The sequence below is a fragment of the Solea senegalensis genome, linkage group LG3, assembly GCF_019176455.1.
Source record: "Solea senegalensis isolate Sse05_10M linkage group LG3, IFAPA_SoseM_1, whole genome shotgun sequence".
NCBI classification, from domain to species: domain Eukaryota; kingdom Metazoa; phylum Chordata; class Actinopteri; order Pleuronectiformes; family Soleidae; genus Solea; species Solea senegalensis.
Genome location: NC_058023.1, coordinates 16,380,117 through 16,403,407, shown reverse-complemented (window position 1 = coordinate 16,403,407; position 23,291 = coordinate 16,380,117). Strand labels below are relative to the sequence as shown.

Genomic DNA, 23,291 nt, shown 5'->3' with positions numbered 1-23,291 from the left:
ATCGTTGTATATAGTGCTGTCAAGAGATTAACAAAATTAGCGATTAATTAATTATGATCTGTAATTAATTGATCATATTAATCTTTTTTTTAATCTCACCTAAAATTACTGAGAAAAGCCCTCAACTTGAGGTATTTTCATTTAAATTCATTAATACATTATTGTGGCAGATCAAAAGATTGCTATATAACAAAAAAAAGTGGCTTTATAAAGTAATGTATTGTTTTAACAAACTTGAACAGATGCAGCCATTTACATTCTGCTCTGTTCTTTTGTCAAACTCCAAATAATTAGAAAATACAAATACAAATAAAACATCAGGTCCATGTAAAGTAGCCTGTCGGTCACAGACTTGCTCATACACGGGGTGTTTTCCTCCAGTTTAGTTTGGCGAAAGAGCTTTGCTATGGCTCGCTAAATTGCTAACGTCTTCGCTGCTAACATTAGCTGTGGCTGTGGCTAAACTTGAGCTGCTTCGGTGGTAAGCAAACTCCTTCTTACACAGAAGGCTTATCACCTTACCTTTATTGTTGGTGCTGACGGGGCATTTTTGAAATGTGAATGCCCCGTTCATTGCAATTAACGGGATAATTTGACACCCTTAGTTATATATAATATTTAGTGTATGTGTACATAGGATGATTATCAGTGCAGCAGGCTTTAAAACCAGGAAACGTCATCACAAATACCTTATCCACAATCTAAGACCATATCACGCCCAATGTACTGACTGTCGATGTAATACTGATACATTGCCCAGCTCTGATGGAAACTATTTCATCATGACATCACAGACCTCGCTGACTCGCCTGCTTTTCACAGTGCAAAAACAACATCCAATCCAAGTGCAGTGACAATTTGGAGACGATGAGAACACATAAAGTGGCAGGTGGTTATTATTTCTCTCTCCCTCAAAATTAACAAACTGCAGATTACTGTCAGTGGTAAATCCTCATTATATTAACAACATGTGTTGGATGTATTATGTTGGATGAATTAACATTTACAACATTTACAATGTTGGATGAATTAACTCAAGTCAAATTCATATTTAGAGCTTCCCGAACAGGGCAGACAGATACTCTGCAACAGTAACTGTTTTGAAGGTGCTGCTTTTGTTGATCTGACCTGTGTTTGCAGTCGAGTCAACAGCCGGGGACATCAATACCCACTTCACTGTGTTGCTTTGGCAATCAACAGCAAAGCTGATTGCAGCCACAGCCATAACGACCGCGCAGAATAGCAATAACACACATTTTTCTAGAGATCAACTTAGCAATGTGTGAAAGGAGGAGGAGACAGATACACAACCAGGTGTAGTATTGTATCATTTGTGCCAAAAAAGAGGCAGTCTTCCTCATACTGAGCCTGGTGTGTCAGGTAAATTGCTGCCTGAGTGAGCATTAAGTCATTTTTCAGACATTTTTATTTCCAGCCAAAACTAAAACAGTGCTAAAAGGTGGGTTTGTGGCTGTGTGGACAATCTAAAAAGCATTTGGAATTTGGAAGTGTGTGTGTGTGTGTGTGTGTGTGTGTGTGTGTGTGTGTGTGTGTTTGCATGTGTTTTGCATAGCTGTGAGAGCTGTAGCCTTGTTCCAGGGCATCCAACATTTTTTGGGAGTATTTGTTTGTGTGTTAATGTGTGTGTGTGAGCAATACCACCAAAAGCAGAATGGAGACTTGAGAGAAATATGAAGACACTCTGTTGCGAGTTTGTGTTTGTGAGAATATGTTTGCACATCATTAGAGCAAACGTGGAAACAGAGTTGGGGCGACTGCCTCTGTGACTCTGTGTAGTAATAGTGTGTGAGGTAGCCTCAGGCACACAGAGATGCTTCATAATGAACACATTGATCTGTTACAGCGGAGAGGAAAAGGACAAACCCTCATGTATTCATGAGGCCTCTGTCCTCACTCCCTATTATTTTTGAGTCTTTCATTAAAAGCATTGCCTTGTTTTTCCCTCCCTGTCTCTGTCTCTACTTGTGATTATATTTTATTTAACATTTGCTTTTTGTTTTTCACGTATTAAGTTTTAATGAGTAAGGGAACTCATGAAGGTAAAACTTCAAGGCCCACTTTTAAAAAAAACAACCTCCTCTTTAATATTCACATTATTCTTAATTATACCTCTTTGTTTTGTGACTTTTAAACTTGTCCTTGCAGTGTTTTCTTATGTAGTGCAAATAGGGAAATCTGTGTTGTGAATAAAGCCTTCAATTTAGAATGGTAATAATGTAGATCCTAAAATGTTTTTTCCAGCAACTTTTTTAGTAAGTGTATTTCCATTTTTTACCCAAGAGCTTGATGAGGTTGTATACAAAGGTTATGTCAACCTGAAGCTGATTAATTCAACATACAGTAGTATCATTCTGTAATCAGTAGTAAAAATCTCATTTAGGTTCTCTAATGCTGTGATCAGGTGACAAGAATTCAGGCCAATTTTCAAACGTTGAACCGTCACATACCCAGTGTCGGACCAGATTTTGAACATTGGGAATGTTGAATGGACACTGTTGAATAATTTAACATGACTGAAGAACAGAGATTTGGTGTCTGGGCACCATTCATACAAGTGTTTCACAATAAAAGGAAAATCTATTCAATTCAATCAATTAAAAAGAAAATAGATTAAAATACAACACAGGGTGGAATAACTCAGGAAAGGGCTAGAGTCAAATAAACTAAAATAAACTAAAACTGCAAATAAAACAAAAAACAGGGTGCAATAAAAAGGGGCTAGTTGATTAGAGTAAAACAGTAGGTTTTAAGTCTTCTTCTTTTGAAAAATATGTAATGCCTGAGCTCTAAAGTTTGTGCGTTCCAAAGTTAAGGGGCATTGTTGTGGGGAACCTCCAATAAACCAAATACTAATTGGGACTAATATGCCGTCTGTTCCTGGTCCTGGTTAATAAACAGCAGACTTTTGGATGAACTGAAGTCTGTCAGTGGTTTTCTTTGGAAGGTGTACAGAAAAAAGTACCTAACAATAGTCAAGTCTGCTTCAGATAAAGGCATGTATTAGTTTTTCATGGCCTTTGAACTCATACAGTGTCGTGAGCGATGATTGGTCGGTGGATTGGTCATACTTGCAGTGTTGCCAGTCCCCCAAACAAGACATGGCAAGAACCTGTGCCACTGAGCATCGTGAAAGACAAAAAATATTATGCAGTCTGAAGCATACGCATTTATCTTTTATACCCTAATTTTTTATTCTAATGTTGGTCCAGTGGTTCTGTTGATTATCTATTGCAATGTATTTGAAGACTTGATCAGTGAAGCTTGGAACACTTTTGTCTTTAATCTCACTCTGTTTAATTAGATCGATGATGATGTTGGCATAACTGGATACTCTAAATTGACCCAAGCCACTGCGGCCACATCCAGTGTACTCCTTGTCCTGCTCCCTAGCCGGTATAAATGGGAGGCTTGTGTCAGGAAGGACAGAAAAAGACAAAGAAAAAGGCTCAAAGCCAAATCGCAAAACATGTGGATAAAAAAAAATGAAGTACAAACAAACTTTGAACAATTAGCATTTCAAAGATAATCATAATTCAACCCTAGCTTGTGTTGCTTAAACAATAAAACAAAACTGCATATTCTTTCCATAGCTGCTGATTTTCTTCAAGAGGGCAGGTTTACGAGGCAGCAGTATATTGTAATACAGTCATATTGGCAGATACTATAAATATAAAGCTGTATACTGCTGTTGTAGCATTTAGCAGCAGAAATCCCCTTTTTTGTTTCAGTCCACAGCCTGGAGCCAGAGACTTGTCAGCTTAGTACATCCATGTGAATCCCTCAGCGCTTTCCTCGCTCCAGCTCTGAGACCTGAGAGTGCAATTTCATTTTATGTGTGTGTGTGTGAGCATTTGTACCTTGCAAAATAAATCCCACTCTTACCTTGCCAGGCATGTAAATGTCTGCAAAGGAATATAAAAAGTGTTCTAGGGCTGCAATGATTAATCGACTTTGAATGAATTGCTAAATAAATTGTCAGCTCTTCTGATAATCAGTTTGCTTCTCTTTTTAAAGCAGAGCTATGCAGTGTTTTTACCGCGATTTAACATCTTTGGAGTCATTGTGAAAGTTAAATGTCTTGTTGTGGGGGAGATTGGGGGCTCTCTCCACTCTCCCTACAGTCTGTTAGCGGAAAAACAGCCTTACAAGATCAAAGCTGCTGACCCGCAGTCCTCAGAATCAGGAGGTCTTGCGAAATCATGGCACAAATTTCTGTACGGCACTACACACACACACACTCTCTCTTTTTAGATGGTAATATGTTTAATGGAAGATTACTCGAGGAAATAATCAAGAGATCAATCGATAAAGAAGATGATCATTATTTGCAGCCCTAACACCTTCTCTGGAATGATGTCTTTTTCAAAATGAATGGTGCTTGATTGGTCCTAAATAATAACGAAGCAGAACATACTGTATGGTTCTTCTCTTACTTCCACTCTTTGAAATTAGGATTTCTCTTTGTCAAATGAAATAAGGTTAATAATACATATTCTGTCGTCTTTGTTCTCTTCACGTGTCTTTTATTTCTCTCTCTGCTCTTGAGAAGCGACTCAAAGAAAGGAAACCCTCACCCTCTCTTCTCTACAGTTCTTACTGTATTCATCTCCTGTGGCTCTATTGGCATGACCAACATGCACTAGCTTTCCTCTATTGCTATTCACCAGACCACATTGATCTCCCTACTGCACCTCCCTCTCTCAGTGGTGGTAATGAGGTGTGTGTGTGTGGTTTGTTTATTATCCGATTCCTTCTCCCAATTATGGGATTTCTGAGTGATTTTGCAGCAGCAATTATTTAGAATCACTCAGTGTTTGACTGTCGGGTAAATGCTCAAATTATGGCTGTAATTGCAGTCCATCTGTGGGCTGTATTTTCTGTGCATGTGCATACACTACATGTGCTAGATGTTTTTGTATACCTCTACATTAGAGTGTTTATATGAGACCGAGCTACATCTATTCATGTACTATTATGGATGTTATATGTTGTGAGTTAGATATAAAGTGGCGATAGAATGTCCTCTTGAGTGGCCTCTTTTTAAATGTCACTCCAAGTCGTATATAAAGTCATTTTTAGTAAACTTGAAGAAAAGAAATCTTTTCTCACGGTGTACATTCCTTCACCCTAACATTACACAGCACTAAACACACCTGAAGCTGCTTCATATATTCTCATATATATTATTGTCATAATCAGTCAAGCTGGTGATTATTTTCTCCATTAATCAATTAGTTGTTTGGTCCATAAATTGTCAGAAAATGTTGACAAATGTTGGATCACTGGAAGTGAGGATGTTCTCAAATGTTCTTGTGTTTTCCACTAAACAAAATGATTCAATTTTAAATACTTTTTTGTTATAGGACGCAGAGAATCTAGAAAATGTTCTCATTTAAGAAGCTGTAAATCCGGGGAGCGTGTTTTAAATACACAGATTAATTGTATGGGTGTATATATATATATGCATTGACACCTCTTCAGCTAACAACCCCTTCTCCCCTGTCTGCTTTTCTTTATACTTTATACTTTTTTACACTTTCCTGTTTCATGTAATATTCCCCACATTTCACTCTCTTCGTCTCATAAAGCACACCAAACCAGGCTCCCCACGTTGACAGGCTTTATGAGAGGGAAAAAAAGAATTGCATCAAATAAGTAATTTACAATTACATCTCTTTCTTCCCTCTCATTCATTCTGTGTTCATTTAGAGCGCTTAATTGGCGTGATAATACTTTTGCGGCAAACAAACAACGACGAAATAGAAATGGTATGTAATTACTGTCAATAGTTGTCTTTCTCCTGCTGCTTTGAGTGTCTGTGTTTTGTCTATTGGAGCTGAGATGTGATTTTTTTTTTTTATTTATTTTAAGTTTTTTCACCACACTGCTAGATTTGTTTTGCATCAAGCCATTGATACCATTGTGTGTGTGTGTGTGTGTGTTTATCAAAGTGTAACACTGTTTTCAACAAAAAAATGCTCTTAAGAGCAAAGTGTATTTTTTCCCCCAACAACCGCTGTCTTTTCTTTCAAGTGATTCACTTTCTGAAAATGAGTTGAGCATAGCAGCTTGTGTCTCGACTCTCTTGCTTTTGTATTCAGTGTTTTTTATTTGTATTGACTTGTGCAAGAGGCATTTCAAAAACCCCTTTTTTTCCCTAAACTGCTCATCAAAGTTCACAGATATACAACTCTTTCTTAACCCTTTCCGTGTCTCCATTTCTAGACAAACATCCCGTTCCTCCAGAATGTTCTTTCCAACCACCAGTTCCTCCACGCCACTGTGGACACCCAGTTCATCGACGAGAACCAGGAACTCTTCAACCTCAAACCCACTCAGAACCGAGCCCAGAAGCTACTGCACTACCTGGGTCAGTGCACACATAACAGTCACAATGTCATTAATCGGTATTTTTGTAGCTAGTTATCAGCTATTATGATATTACAGCTCAGTATTCAGCAGGTAGAGTATTTTAGTACCATGATAGGCCAAAGCAAGCAGTGACTGCAAACTTAATACCAAGTGGCAACTTGCCGTCACCCATAAAAATCTGAAATCTGAGCACTTTTGAAACCTCAAGATTTCAGATTGAAGGAATTAGAAAATTGTGAATAAGAGTCCAGGGCTGCTTTCCATTTGGTTTTAAAATATAGGGATTTTTGTATCTGTGTTTATGTTTTTTGATATAAAGTATTTTTTTTTTTTTAGGAAAAGAGTGAGCGCACGAGAGAGAGAGGGACATTTTTATTGAATCTTTTTAACTTTCAAATGTTGGAGGACACAACTAATAAAAATGATGACATCTTTGAAGGTTCTGTTTAAGATTTAGTGGCATGTAGCAGTGAATTCACCTCGCTCATTTTCAAGGATGTAGGTTAACCTTCAGTCATATTAAAAAAATGTGAAAAAGTCTCTTTGGAGCCAGTGTTTGTTCCCTCTGAGCATACGAGGCAATAGAACACAGCGGAGTCACTTATTCTCTTGTGGATATAAAAAAAATAATAATAATTGTCAGAAACGTCATGATTTTCAGTTTAAGGTGATCATACATGAATAAACTATTTGAATTGTGCTAATAGAGCCCTTTAAATCAACTGGACCTTTAATAATGTGTTTTATGTTTTCTTCATCTATACAATTAGTTACACGTGTTAAAGGGCTGTATCTCACTTGTAGTCTCTGCTTTTATACTCACATGCAGGTCATGTGATGGTGAATGGGCCGACTACACCCATCCCAGTGAAGGCTAAGCCTTCCTCCATAGACCCAGTTGTCCCTGCTGTCACCATGGGTAAGTTGAGGAAAAGGAAATCAAGTCAATCATTGGTGTCATTTGACTGAAACGTGGCTCTGTTTTTTCTAGTTCTGCATAAATAGGAAAAAGTGATTAAGACCAGTCAGTGGCCGATGAATTGTTAGTAACACTTTAAAAATGAACCAACTCCACTAGTACCACTCGAAATGGTTTATCTGTTACAGAACCAAAATAATGCCACAGTGCATCATTATTATTGCATTCATTACGTTTGGTGTAATTTGCCAAGGCTCCTCCACTGCAAGGTTGAGGAGTTTCATTTCCCCAGGAGCACCAATGGTAAAAATGTAAATACTTGTCGACCTGTAGGGCACTTCGGTTAAAAGCACCCACTGAATGACAAATGGGCTGTCGAACAGTCCGATAGCTGGAGGCAGAAAGGCCCTGCTAAATGGTTCAGTTTAGCACTCTGGGAGGAAAGAAGGTTGTGGCCCAGAGTGCTCTGCTGAGTTGTGAGCACAGCAGTGAGAGGATGCAGCTCATTGTTTGTGAAAGGCTGAAGTTCTTTGCTCCTCACCCTGCTCTGGAACTGCTCCCTTAGAATCTCGCAGGAATGGCCAAAAGCTTTTTGATGAGCTCATTGAGCCACAAAGGTCCTGTGTATACACGGCGCTAGCACGAACCTTAGGTCATCAACTGTTTCGTGTAAAGGTGTGAGTACACTCAAGATGCATTAAAACCTGATGTCTCACATTCAGAGCCCTCACCTTTATTCTATAGAGAGTGTGTTCTCAAAAGTACCCAAGTGTGGCAGCGTTTTGATTTCTCTCTGCAGACAGGTCCGGTAAGGACACTGTTTTGGCCAACTTCTAAATCTCCAAAAAAAAATTCACAAACCCCCGGAGCGCTACAGGCGGACTTAACACTATGACAGCAATTCAATTCAATTTTATTTGTATAGTCCCAAATCATAACATACATTATCTCAAGGCACTGTACATAGACAACATGATGGAGAGCAGGAAGAAACTCCCTTTTAACTGTATGTCTCTGAAATCTCTGACAGAACCAGAGTAAAAGATGTGATGGGGGAGAGAAAGGACAAGAGGGAGATGAGGTAGAGACAGAAGATATACAACTGTTGCTTTCATTGTAAGCCACCTGCTCCACAGATCTCCCTCAACTAGAAATCCATTGCTCCGAGAAAACTACAACATTGTTAAATCAAATATTTCTTTGCACATGTCATCAGGATCATTGGTCTGATTAGTTGAAGGTATATCTAGTTGCGTACAGAAGTGGGAGGTGACTCCACCCTTTCCATATCCTTAGGAAACAGAATGAAGCGTAAACAGTCTTTTTCTTTTTGAAAAGGTTTTCCGTAAACACGGCATTGTTTCAGGAAATGTCTTCATCCACACTAAAACCACTCTTAACTCTGTAGTGCATATGCCAGGCCTGTATGTGGTACTGTAGCACCAAACCTGGAGAAGACCTTTTTTAAATAAAGCTTTTTTTTGAACAAGTGTACAATCACAGAAACAGCGACGGAATGAAACAAGCCTGGGGGAGGAAGGAAAGAAAATAAAAGTGATCATATGATGCGAACAGACCAAACAATCCCCCAAACACAAGAGGAGAATAATGATGATGAAGACTGTGACAGTGACAGAGGTGGGACTATGACATCATCATTTTCCCAGTGTGCCATTTTGAAAAAAAAAAAAAGTGTTACCAAAACAAAAAAGCCAATATGATAGCCAGGTTTACTCAGATGTGTCCTAAGAATCAATGAAGGACTTCCTTACTTACCCATGTCCTCAGTGTAAAAGGAAGCACATAATTATCTGAAGGAGATTTTAAGAAGCACATCATGACTTAAAAATGTTTTCATAAAAAATGGCTCTGAAGTGTATCGTGAGTGTGTAAACCATCTTGGCAGTTTTGTTTGCCTGAAACGCACCAAGGAAGAGACCCAGTCTGTCTTATATTGATTTTTATTTATTATTCTTTTAATTTCCCACAGACAAGAAAAACCACATCACGGCCTCCGGTGCCTGGTTATAACCAACATAGCATTTGTTCTTTCCAAACAGCAATTATCTATTCACTTATTTGCATATAGACCGGGGAATAGATGCCTGTGAGGAAACATTCTAATGCCAGGTGTGAACTGACTCAAGCTGGTCAATGACATGTTAATTCCATTGCCTTAAGGTCTCTGGAGTCAAGCGTGCTAAGAAATTAAAACAAGGATGGGGGGCATCCTTGTTTTAATTTCTGAGTAAATCCTTAAAGGTTCAATTAAGGCAGGAGGATAGATTAAATACTCATTTTGAATCATGATGTGCTCAGTGTTTCTGTTTTTAAAAATATCTTGGAAAAACACATTGATTTCATTTGGGTGTTTTGTAGTGATGCACGTTTTTTTTACCGTTTTGTCACTATGCTCCCAGGTTTATTTTTGTCAGGGGTGCAAATTGGCACAAATGTACGCAGACGCTCCTTTTCGACAACAACAAAATAGTCAGCTGTGTCTATTTGACATGATCGTCGCCACCCTGTTCTAGCTCTAAACGTGAATTCATAACAAAATCATTTGATTATAATATGAATCATAATCAGATATCTAAACACTATGCTCAGTGGAATGGAATGAGTTGAATAGGACAGGAATCCCAAGTTGTCTGCTCATGCAGATCTTGCGATTAAAGCAAATGTTGCCTGCCCATCAGGAGGCAGGAAGGCGAACACACATAGATGTATACGTGAAAAGCTGTGTTTCCATCATGGTATGGTTCGGTTTGGTACAGTTTTGAATGTTACAGCCCGGCGTCAGGCTTGTGTTTCGACTGAGACCAGTACCTTTACTATGCTGTGTCCCGATAAGTAGCGTGACATCGTACCAACAATGAACGATGACATTGAACGCAACACAATAGACAACAATGGAAGACATCCAGCCACTCTTTTATCCTGCTGGGTTTTGTGGCAGATGTCAAGCTTTGTATAAGAATAGACTGCGCGCATGGAAGACACAGGTTGCAAGGGAGTTACGTTTCCCTGTCACCCAGTCAGCTGGCTGTTGTAGGTGGTGTTTGACCTTAATGTACCATTTTACTCTTGTACCCCAAGAGAAGGATGCCAGAAATTAAACAGTTGGGGCTGGTTATTTTGGTACTATTTCTCATGGAATTGCAAAAAAAATATGTGCCGTACTGTCACAAACTATATCAATATCAATATATGTATATTGTGACATAAGACGACATATCATGTTGGATTTTGTATATTGTCATATCATGATATCTGTGACGACTTTTACTGGTTTTAAAGGCTGTACATGGAATTGACAAAAAGTCACTTAATAACACTTCTTTAATTTTAGGCCTTATTATTTGACCCTATTTATTGGCAATGTCATTGTTTCTCACACAAGTACATATCCTTATTTAACAGTAAAAAGCCAAAGAAATAAACTATATTATATGAAAGGAAAGGTAATAACTGTACTGTAAGATCATGTAATAAAGTAGATATTTTATTTTAGAGTGTATTTACAGTGTAAAGCACAAACATCTCAAAAGATTATCCTGATATATCTAGCATATCAGGATATAGCCGGAAAATATCCAGATATTATTTATATCGCTTAGTATTAATTTGATTCATATCGGGATATATGTCCATATTGATTGATTAAAAAAGTATGTTGTTTAAATATCGTCCAGTATTACGCCCCCTCCTACCTAAAGTAAGCAGCTGATGAGGTAGTTATGTAGCACAGGCACGAAAAGGAATAATACCTAAAGCCTAGTAATGAGATTGGTAATATGCTGATATCCCTTTCTTTCATTCAGGAGGGAGTGAGTGCGAGAGAAGGATTAGGCTTGTATTATCACTCTCTGTGGAGGGGAGGGACTGGAGCATAGAAGGAGAAAGAGGTCATGAAAGGAGGGTTTGGCCAGTGCATAATGCCCATATGTAGAGGTCAGGTTAACAAGGTAGCCTGCAGGCACTGAGATATTGATAGATTGATAAAAGAAAAGCGCCAACACAATAGTAAGGATTGTTACCACGTACCAACCACAGTGAAGGAGAAACCAAAATATATGAGGTACGTCAAGATATCTGATTTCAATACGAGAAAGTGGTAAAATGACGGTAAAGGCTATTTAAGAGGCTTTCCCTCCAAAACCAAGGAGAGAGCGAAACAACATCACTCTTCAAAGAAAGGATGTGATTGTCCTAACAGAGGGTGCTAAAGGCTCAAAGGCCATTGTTTTCTAATTAGGATATGTACTATGAAACACTCACATGACTGGCAGTTCATCGATGGTGTATAAGTACACCTTGTTCCAATTATTGTCTGGATTTTTTTTTAATGGAGGACATCTAGAGGTTAATCACCACATGCCTCACAGTTAGCTTGAGGAAGAATGACTAATAAAAAAGACAGACTTTCCTTCCCCTGTCCAGTTATGAGCTGTGTTTTCATTTGCGTGATAAAAGTAGAAGACTGCCTGTTAGCTCAGCGTATGAACAGCTGTTGCTAATCTTTTGGCAAAGACAAATTAAAACATTATATCTGCAAAATGCAAAATCTGCAAGACATGTTTATAAAATCTTAATGTTTCTTTCTTTCTCTGTTTTTCTCCCCTCCATTTTCAAACAGAAGTTTGTTTTGTTCAGGTGCACTTAGCTATAAAAAGAGTCAAAGGGTTTCAGTTCTTTGTTCCACACAGATAAGCAGATATGTGGAGTAAAAAGTGATGCTCTTTTGGACCAATACCACAACACTGAGGTGTATCGGTTGTGTAAATTAGCAGTTATGTTTAAAGTCAAACCATAAATAAATGCAAAATGATTTTGAATGCATTTTTGCTTTAGAATAAAAAACACTTTTATTTTTGAATGTTGGAAACTGATTAGGTAAACATAACACCCTAAATTGACTGTGTGGTGTGAGAGTGAATGGTTGTTTGTCTCTATGTGGCCCTGCCATGGACTGGTGAAGTGTCCAGGGTGTACCCCACCTATCACCCTATGTCAGGAAAAAGTAGTAGAAAAATGGATGGATGGAAACGGACTGTGAGCTGTCCTGAAACTCATCCAAAGCATTTAACTTATTTTAAATTTACAGGGGGCTGTCCACACAAAAACAAGCACAGGCCAAAGTATTTCTTGTGAGCTGCAGAAGAGTGGGCGTTTATTTTCACTTTAACTTTTTGACTTTTCCGACACTGCTCCCAACATTCATTACCTCTAGATGTCGCAATTTAGCACCAGCCTTTTGGACAAACAAGCCTCCCCTTTTCATAATGTTTTTAGCATCTTAATATCTGTACATAGACATATGTTGTTTTCTGCTATATTAATATTGTTCTGAACCTCACATACAGCTTTGATCTTCAGTTCCATCACAATCTGTCATTGAAAAGGTTATAATACATTTAACGGACATCTTGGGAGACAGATGTCTGCTCATGACATTGACAGATTGAGGCTTTTTTTTTTGTCTCCTTCACAAATTGGAAATAAAGGAAAAAGAAAACCTCCATCTTGTCACATGAGCTGGTATTGTGGAGCTGAGGTGAGGTGAAGAACTGCAATCCATGGATTAACATGATCAGGTTGGAAGTGAAGTGATGGTAGTGAAGAAAAGCGGGCAAGAGGAAGTGAGGTGTTTGTGTAAGTGGGTCATTTGTCAAGCACGCAGCCGCATGGGACTTGTGTCTACTAATTTTTGTTTCTGCTGCGTACGATGTGACACACACAGGTTTTTCTTCGGTAAACTGTCCCATGCATAAGCTGCCAAAGTCCCAGGACGGATGCTCTCATTTCTTCCTTGGTTTATAGAGGTATACGTGTGCAAAGTTTGTAAGACGGCATGATCGTGAAACGACTTGGGGCATTAACATTTTTTTCCTGGTATCTGTTTGTATTTTGTTCCATAGTTAATTATATATATGTTATTTGCTCCATCTACGATTGCTCAAAGCTCATCGAGATTGTTTCAGTGAGCTCATTTGCATGTTTGTGTTTATGAGTATCTGTGTGCGCGCGTGTCGTTCATTTATGCACCTGCTGGCCTCAGAGACAATTACAGTGGGGATCATTTGTTTTCAGGGATGATGTACAACAATAAAAGGTCAGGAGGGAATATTCAGCTACACAGAGCGAGAAGTGGGGGAGAGAGATTGAAGGCAAGGGAAAGAGAGGGGCAATGGGTTGGAGGACGACTGAGCAGGAAGAAAGTATTTTATTAACTAGTGTAATTGATTGATGGTTATACACACCTTGGCAAAAATAGATCCAAATTCAGTGTCCAATATGTTAATGCCTCTGGTTGTGTTTGGTTGTGAGGCTGAGAGAGGATTACAATAGAGCAGCACTTTAATGTGTTTGCGTTGAGGACTACTCACCTATAATAAGCTCCAAAATGGTCTGTATTTGTCTTGGGGGTTTCAATTGTTTTTATTCCTCCTTATGGAAGCTTTTAGTGGAGATGATACACTTTGCTACTATATATGACATTACAATCTTGAAAGCTCACCAGAAACACTCGTCTCGAGCCAACATGCCCAACAGTCTTCATCCCGTGCTCCTCGGGGAGCGGAACAGCAAGGGTTTCAGATAATGGCTCTTTGTTCGCTGCCATTACTCCTGTCTTATTTTAAGCCACACTAGCTGCACGGCTCCATGGATGGTAACCTTTTGTTTCCAAAATATCTTTACCACCATCACCTGCGCTGCAATGAAGTTATTTAAAAGTGGATAAATCTGACTCGTGTGTTCCCCTGACTTTTGCTTCAACATGAGATTTATATCTGTGGTTTTGAGTTGATGTCATATGCAATTCTAAGATTTGATTTCACTTAGTATTTTGTATTAGATTTGTGCTAAATATAGATATATAGTGTAAGCCTTCTGGAGTTGTATTTACAATTATATTCACAATAGAAGAGGATAGGATGGATAAGAATAGAATAGAATAGAACAGAATGGAATAAAAAGCCTTTATTGTCACTGTACAACACAAGTGAGTGTGTTGCAGTTGAAATGAGTGACAGAATTCAAAAGAATAAAAACAGCACAAAAAAGACAACATAAACAAGAGGATTGTTTTCGATTGTTAATTGACAAATTAATAAATATTGCATATGAATGAGTGAATATTTCACATCAATGAATGTGGCTCTTCACAGCCAGCCCAAAGCATCAGCAAACTAAGCGGTTGCTTGGGGCCCCTTGATCGTTAAGTAGCCCCAGTAGCATGCAGAGTAAAAAGATTAATGAAATCTAGATATCTCAAGACAGATATCTGTTTCTCTTCAGTTATTTGATTTTATTTTGAAGTTGAAGAAAAGTTAAAAAAAGTTTAAAAAAAAACAACAAAAACAAAACACTAATCCTCTAAAGTGGTTTACTTGTTTACAGCAAAAACAATGTATGCTGTTGCTTTTTTACCTAGAACATATAATGTGGCTGACTGCATGCCTTGTGGTGTCTGACAGATTTGTTGTGTGCAGGACAAGTCTGTGATACTCGGCCTGCAGTATATTTTATTCCTATTTATTTGATTTACGATTAAGTGGTGTGGGCAACCGGACCAGACAGGGGGACAGAGAGTGGACAGACAAGGGGAGGGAAAGACGGGGGAGTGAGCGGGAGGGAGAGTGCAACAATAGTGCTTCACTTTGAATATCTATCAATCCATCCATTTTCTACTACTTTATCCTCCACAGGAGGGTCTGGACACTTTGCCAGTCCATCGCAGGGCCACATATAGAGACAAACAACCACACCTACAGTCAGTTTAGAGTGTCCAATTTACCTAATCCCTATATTGCATGTTTTTGGACTGTGGGAAGAAGCCACAGAACCCGGAGAAACCCCACGCACACACGGAGAGAACATGCAGACTCCACGCAGAAAGGCCCGTCTCGAACCCAGGGCTTCTTGCTGCAGAGGCAACACAGCTATAATTAATGCAACTTATAGTGTTACTTTTGTGTCAATAATAGTCACGCACAGGTGACTCCAAAATCACAAATCTATTGCACTGAGATCAAGACTGTAGGTTTATCATATTCTAACATATAGAATGTAAATGTCTGCCATATTTTGCTGGTGTCGGGAGATTTTCAGAACCCCATAATAGGGTCACAAGTCAGAGAAGAGTGAGAAATGGAGAAAGGTGTCAAATGTATGCAAAAGCAGCAGCTTCTGCTATGCATACTATGATGATTGCTTGATTTATTAACAGTAGCTGTTTATTTTATATAGACAGCTCATATGAGTCACTGTCAGTAGGAGCCATCCATTTTCACAAATTGGTGGGTTGCGTTTATATTCATGTATTCTTTTATAGATGATCTACTTGATTTCAGGATGGTTGGAGCGGCAATGAACCTCATTAGAAGTTATGACAAACTACCAGACAATAGTAGAAATTATGGGAGAACGCTGTGTAATTAACGTCTGTTTACCTGCATGTCTACAGTCTTGTTAAAATGTTGGACACCATTAGTCTTGGTCAGAAACTCAGCAGGGTCTCAAGTCAATACTGCTGCTCAACATTGAATAAATTGAACGATTCCTCGTGTTTGGTCACCAATTAAATGGAAGACGTTTGCAATATTAGTTTCATATTCACAGTAGGGCTGGGCAATATATCAGTATTTTATCTATATTGTGGTGCAAGACAAGGTATTGCCTTAGATTTTGGATATTGTCATATATTGCTGGTTTTAAAGGCTGTTGCATTGGTAATCATCATATTTATTAGATTTAATAAATTAGTGAAATACACAAAATTAAGTTATGCATTATATATCCTTCATTTAACTTAAAAAGAAGCCAAAGTAATAAATCAGGTATTATCTGAAATTAAACGTAATAAGTGTATTTTCTTAAATGTTAGATATTTTATTTTAGAGTGTATTTACTATTGAGAAGCACAAACATCTCAAAAGAAAACCGTTCATGAGCCTAGAGCAACAATATCCAAATATTATGTATAAGCCATATCGCCTTTGTTTTAGATCTATTTTATATACAACCTGTATGTACAACCTGTACTCTGAGAATATATGGACCATTGGATATGGATTATCGTCTGCACAAATACATTGAATATGGTAGAACGTTTGAAATGACTCCTCCAGTAATTGACATTGATTCCTCACAAAGTGTATCCCACATAAACACTAACCATTCCTTGTATTGATGCTCTCTCTCTGACTTTCTTCTCGTGTTCATTTACAGGCGAGCCTCCTGTCGGTTTCCGTGACGTGTTACTGCGTGATGGTCCCGAGGGATTTGCCAAAGCCGTTCGTGCCCATAAAGGCCTGTTGCTCATGGACACTACGTTCAGAGATGCTCACCAGTCGCTCCTGGCAACAAGAGTCCGGACCCATGACCTGAAAAAGATTTCGCCATTCGTCAGCCATAACTTCAACAATCTTTACAGCTTGGAGGACTGGGGAGGTGAGTTCCTGTGTGATGAATTATGTCCCTAATTCTAAAAGAAATCTGCTTATTAATCTTTGGTCTGTGTATGTGATGAATAGATGTTATAATGGGGTAAGTAGTGTTTGGAGTGTTTGGCCAAACAAAGATCGCGATTTCTCCCTGTTCCTATTCATTTTGCCCGGCCAAGCAAACACGTAATACGTAATAGGGATATTTCAAAGTATTTTCTGTTAAGTACCTAACCAGAAAATGACTATTTGATAGTCATGACTATCCAGTACAATAGAAGTAAAGTAAAGTATAGATATGTGAATTTTGTACTTAAGGAATGCTATACTGTATTTTTGCCATCTGGAGATGCATGATGAATTAGAAAATAGTATATATGCAGGCATTAACTTCTTTCCGTCCTTAGATGACTATCATGTTAAACTCTTTTTGTAATGTGTCTGAACAACCACAGGTGTATTTTCAATTGCCTCCCACTAATGCTATAGATCAGCTCCATGTTTTATTGATGACTGATTTATGACAATAATGTGTTAAAGTGCATCTCAAACCCTCCACCTCAACTCCCCCCAGTCAGTCATACATGAGTCCTGTCATTAGACAGTGATTGTAACTACTGCCTGCTCTCAAATGAGTCATGAAAATGACTTGTTTAGTGGAACATGAGCCTGTCAGATAATGCCCCGTACAGTATAATAATACAATTACTCGGAAATTGGCCAGAGAAAGAAAAATGCGTTCCATGTGTTTGAACAGTTTGGCAATGAGGCCAATTATCAACACTTGTTGATAGCTGTTTCATGTAAAGCGCAGTGGTTTCAAGGAGGAAATTCATTTTCTCACACTCAAACACTTGTGTCATGCACATTTGTGGAAGAGATATGACCAGTGCACCTTTTGAGGCTGAGACACTTTAATTTAATGCTCAATTAGAGTAAACTGTGATTGAGTTTGAATTAGTTGGAACACTTTGAGTGTCTCACAAGAGCAAACATTATAGAACAAAACGAGTATAAAAGAGTTTCCACTTTGGTTCCGTAAACCCTCAGATAGATTAAACCCCTGCTTCATGGTGTGGTCATACAGTGTATTTCATAACTATGGCACTTTGAGCAGATCTTACATTCGGCAACTGTGTTGATGTTTTGAACAGATAAGAGTTTATGACAAAACTAAATCACTGAGGGGGTCTTACATACAGTACTATAAAAACAACTCCAACCCCCAATAGATTGAGTTATTACAAGACTGACCAGAGAAAGAAACACATTCAGCTTAGCTTTGTTGTTAGTTCGTTTTAGCTGAAAACTCTCAGTTAACTCTGTTTTTTTTTTTTATCTAGAGAAAATTGTTGAAAACATAGATACTAGGGAAGCCCCACATCCTTGTATGTCTCATTATATAGTGTGTGAGCCAGCTCTGACGGAGGAAAGCGCTTCGATTAAGGCACGTCATTTTATATTTTATCAATTTGCAAATCCTTTAAAAAGTTCAATCCACCCCTTTTCAAACCTTGATCATAACATTAAAAATGTGTTTACGCTCATTATGCATAACAGCCTCACTGAAAGCTTTGCTTCCTAGAGTCCTCTGAGTGATGGGCTGAAACACGGTCCAAGTGGATGAACTGTCAAAAACTGATTTTCCTTCTTTTTAGGAGATGTGAACTTCACTGCATGTCTTACTCATAAAAGAACACAAACTGAGCGATCAATCTGTTTTTCTCAGTTTCTGCTATATAGCCATAAAACCCGAAGGAGCACAGTTTGAGACCGTTTTTGTGTATGAATAATGAATTTTCAGCTGTTAATTGACTCTGAGCTTCCTGTTTTCTATGTGGCTTATCATGGGTTTTTGAAAGCCCTGAATAGTTGGCCCATTCAAATGTTAAGAAACTCTTTTTTTTTAAAAAGAGTGAGCATTTTCTTTAATCACTTCAATCAGTCATTATTGATATAGCATTTAACATGTAAATGCAACCCAAAGTGATTTACATGTATCCTGATTGGTGAATTAGAAAATGAATAATTTGCAATGTTGAGTCAGTTTTTCTAAATTAAAGGTTCAGTGTGTAATATTTCGGTTCAATTATTTCCATTTGGGCAAAAAAACAAACAAGTATTTGAGATTTGAGAAAATGATTTGGGTGTTTCTTCATGTGCAAACCAAGGGTCTGAGGGGTCTTGATCTCACTTGATATAGAGATCCAATTCTTTCTGTCTACTTTCCAGTATAAACTAGTAGAAGATGTGGTTAGTTTTGGCATCCAAGCCAGTAAAAGCTCCTTAAGCAGTGCGCAATGTTCTGACCTCTGAACTGAAGTCAATAATGATAACGGTCGAGGAAGAGTAAATGTAAACGACTTTGTCTTCCTCATTAATCTTTGTATATGTTTAAATTTCAGTGGGAGTCAACTTTGATATCGCTTGTCAATAAAAACAAAACACTGGTAGTTTAAACAATCTTCTGCCTTCATATAAAGATGTAACAGGAACTGAATATAACCATGTCTCTTACATCATCACAGAGCATAAAAAACAAGAGCTATATAAAGTTTAAACACCTCTTGGCATAATGATTGTGATATTATGAGCTACAGAACATGACATTTTTCTTTCTCAGTTTAAAGTTGTGTGTAAATCCTCCTGAGGAATCACTAGCCCCTTCATGATATTATATTAATTATTATTTAAAAACTTAAATTAACTTAGGGATATCCCCTGACACCCTCCTGTAACTTAATCAGTTTTCATTAGAATATCTCTTTCCCATGCATATGGATATTGTTGAAGTAATAAATACAGATTATATTAATTAGAGTCATTAGGATACAGACTTTAGTGTTTCTGCTCATCTTGCATGCACTTGCTCCTATTAAATGTTTTATAAATGTAGTCTTATCTTCCTAAATTAAGGATATTTGTGAGAGATACATTCAAGAAGAAATCAAACCACATCCTTGCAACACACATTACCCATTTCTTTCTGACCTATCTGGATTGTTTTTTTTTATAGATATACCTCTGTTTACTTAATGCTCCTTGTTTTGTATTATTGCTTGGCTTCAGTCTCTCAGTTTCCTTTTTAATCTGTCTGTAAACCACAGTGGAATTTCTCTTTTGAAAATAAATGTATATTTCTTACCTGGCAAAAAAGAAGAAAAGATACAAGATAGCCACACATTTAGTGCCTTGTAGGGTGTCCAGCACCACAACACAGACACATGTGAAGTTGAAAATTACTTTCTATCAGGCCCCTATGGTGTTGTTTGGTTAAAAACGATTATATGAAACAGACAAGAGGAAGAATAACATTACAGTATATATAAAAAAATATGTATACACACAAGATAAAATAAAACCTAACTTATATAACTTCTATATGCATGCATCCAGTGTTGGGATTACACTGTGACCTTTGAGGGAGCACTGTTTTCAGGTGGCATCGCTACACATGTCACATGCACCGCACATCACGTCTCTCCTGTCAAGAGGGAACCTATCGTTAAAACATATGTGATTTGAGTGCAGGGGCATGTCGAGGTGTTTTATTTATTTGTTTTATAGAAGGTGCTGGGTTGGATTTCCAGTTTGGGACCTTAACTTCGTTTTTTTTCTCCGGGCTCCCTAGTTTCCTCCCACCATCAAATGTATGAATGTGAGACAAATTTTGTCAGTTTAGTCCATTGTGGCGGCGCGCTCAGTCGCAGCAACTCTGATCAACCCTCCATCTGAACTTTTAATTTCGTTGGGCAATTTCCGATGTGTAATGACAGTAAAAGTCTATTTCTATTTCAATTCTTTCAATTTCAACTTCAGGAACTTCATTGAACCAAAAATCCAAGTATGTGGCACAAAAATGGACATTGTTTCATACAGAGCTCCCCCTCAGTGTCTCAGAGTAAGCTTTCAGGGGAGCTTGTGTCCTATCCAGGGGAGCCGAGTTCCCCTTCGCTCCCCCAATATTCGAAGCCATGCATTCATCTGTTCATAGACAGTTATGATACAGTGTATTTTTTTGTGTTTTTTGTTTGTGTGGTTGTCTTTTCTTTTTTTTTAATAGCATAGATCGATTGGTCCATGTGTGGAAAAGTGGCTAGTGCAGAGTGGGAGAGAGTTATGCTGTGTCTGTGTGTGTTAGAGGGGGGTTGTCAGGCGGTCAACGGGGAGGGAGTGTGTGTGTGTGTGAGAGAGAGAGAGAGAGAGAGAGACGGTACTGTATCCCACAACAGGAGGCTGAACGAGGGGTGGTGCAGAACAGCTATGATTCCACTCTATAATACAGAAAAAAAATAAATGATATGCTGGTATAGGTTGTTTACTCAGACTTGGTAAGGACAGAAATTTTTATCAAAAATTCCTCTGTAAAATCATTGGCGTCCCTACCGAAGCGTAGAACTGCCACAGAGAAGAAAGTTTCTCGTTATAACGAGCTGCAACATGAACTCTCTTGCTCCTCAGTTTCTCAATTCATTCCTCATGTAGCTGGAACCCATACAGAGCGTCTCCATGTGCATGCACTTCAACTTTCTTCTTATGACAATAATAATAACACATTTTGTTTAAAGGCGCCTTTCAAGACACCCAAGGTCACAGGTTTAAAACAATATGAGAACAACAAAAGACAGCAATAATCAGTACATTCAAAATAACTACATTAAAGACTGTATAAGATTATGTGAAGTTGGAGTTAAAAAAAAAGATGAGGAATAATCAAAGTGAAATAAGTGTGATTTCAGGCAGCATTTGAAGGTGAAAAGAGAATCAATGTTACGGATGTCAGATGGGAGGGGATTCCAGAGCCAGGGGGCAGAGTGACTGAAGGCTCTGGCCCCCATAGCAGTCAGACGGATGGGAGGATCAGTGAGATGAGTGGAAAATGACTATCTTAGGTGGAAATATACTGACTGAAATTGTCTTATTTATTTGTGCTTGAAATGATTGAGTGTTGTCGAGGATGACCGCCAGACAGCAGGAAACTATCTCGTTATAGTGAGTTCTACACTTCTGTATGTCCCATGTCCCAAAAATAATGCAAATGATATCCCAGAATAATATGTGCAGAAAGATTCACCAGCTGCCAGCCATGTTCTCACCACATATCAACGTGAAGGATAACCATACTGTGTTAGCGATGGTTAGCATGGTTCAGCACACACACACACTGATACGCTACAGTGGCAGCTTACAAATGTGCCTTTAAACACTTGAATGTCTTAATGACCGCAGCAGGAGTTGCTACCATGCTACTCTTGATACAAGGTCTCTAAACAATGTACTTTTATTAAAAAGTGATCAGAGATAAAAAAGAATATCATGCCTGGCTGTGCTGAACTCATGCGGAGCCAAAAGTAAATTGCAAACAGGGATAGATAATGACGTGAGTATTGAACACTGTTACCCCCGACACATTGTTCCCATACACCATTCTTTTTTTTCTTTTTTCTTTTCCACGCAGAAGGGTCTTAGATAAGGGAATATTGCTTTCACATGTTTCAGCTGCTTAAAGGCAGAATGAATCATTGAAGAGATTAGGCCTGTGCAAGCCCTCTGAGGATTAAGTCCCTTCCTGATATAGCATTCCGCACTACAACACTGGAGATACAGTAATATGAACCAGGTCACACACTGTTTTTGTGCACGGGTGACAAATTAGTGGGGAAAATAGATGCAAAGTGTTCTGGTAATGTGCCATCAGAACAACTTCAATGCACCTTGGCATTGAAACAAAGCTCTGCCCCTACAACTGGTGAGATAAGCATCATTGTTTCTAAGCAAATGCAGTGTTGTGATGACGGAGCAGGAGAGAGCTGCCTAAATAAAGCTATTTTAAGATGCTTTATGTCATGATATTATATCAATATCACGACATGAGACAAGATATGGTCTTAGATTCTACATATCTCTCTGATGTCTTTCCAGTACTGATATTATGACTTGAAGACAAAAATGTAATAAATTAGATTGAATCGACATAGAAAAAGAAACCAGACATCATCTAAAATTAAAGGTGAACAACTGAATTTCAAAAATTCTTTTTTTGTTTTTATTTCCCAAAAACAGTGGCTTAAACCAAGAATTTAATGCATGGTCTTAAACACTGCATATAAAGTGCTTGTATCAGACTTGACAGATGGGAAAAAAGAGGATCCAATGAAGACCTGAGGCTTCGGGACATCATAAGGACATATAATTTCAGCCAAACAACAAAATGCAAAGCTCTTGTGAATAATATCGCAATTACATGCACTTAACATCTCAGCATCTCACTAAACAAACAGCTTGAGCACGACTCACATAAAAGCCTTGACAAGCAAGACAGCAATCTCTTGAAAATGATGTTGAAATTCTCACATTAATAACTCAAAAACAATACATTCATTACAACATCCAACCTTTGATAAAACTCACAGATGTATATTTTCTCTACACACTTCAACTACATGAGAACTATGTCACTATGAATTCACGCACGTTATGTGTATATATACATAATATTAAGATATTATTCATAAGTCATATTGCCTAGT

The 23,291-nt window shown here is 38.2% G+C and overlaps 1 protein-coding gene across 1 annotated transcript in view; it reads left to right on the top strand.

The window, feature by feature from the left end:
- Positions 1-23,291, top strand: part of LOC122766696 (pyruvate carboxylase, mitochondrial-like) — a 329,387-nt gene that overhangs the window by 247,100 nt on the left and 58,996 nt on the right. Inside the window, exons 13-15 of the mRNA XM_044021770.1 lie at positions 6,247-6,391; positions 7,223-7,312; positions 16,547-16,768. Coding sequence (XP_043877705.1) covers positions 6,247-6,391; positions 7,223-7,312; positions 16,547-16,768 — 457 coding nt within the window. The remainder of the gene's footprint in view (positions 1-6,246; positions 6,392-7,222; positions 7,313-16,546; positions 16,769-23,291) is intronic.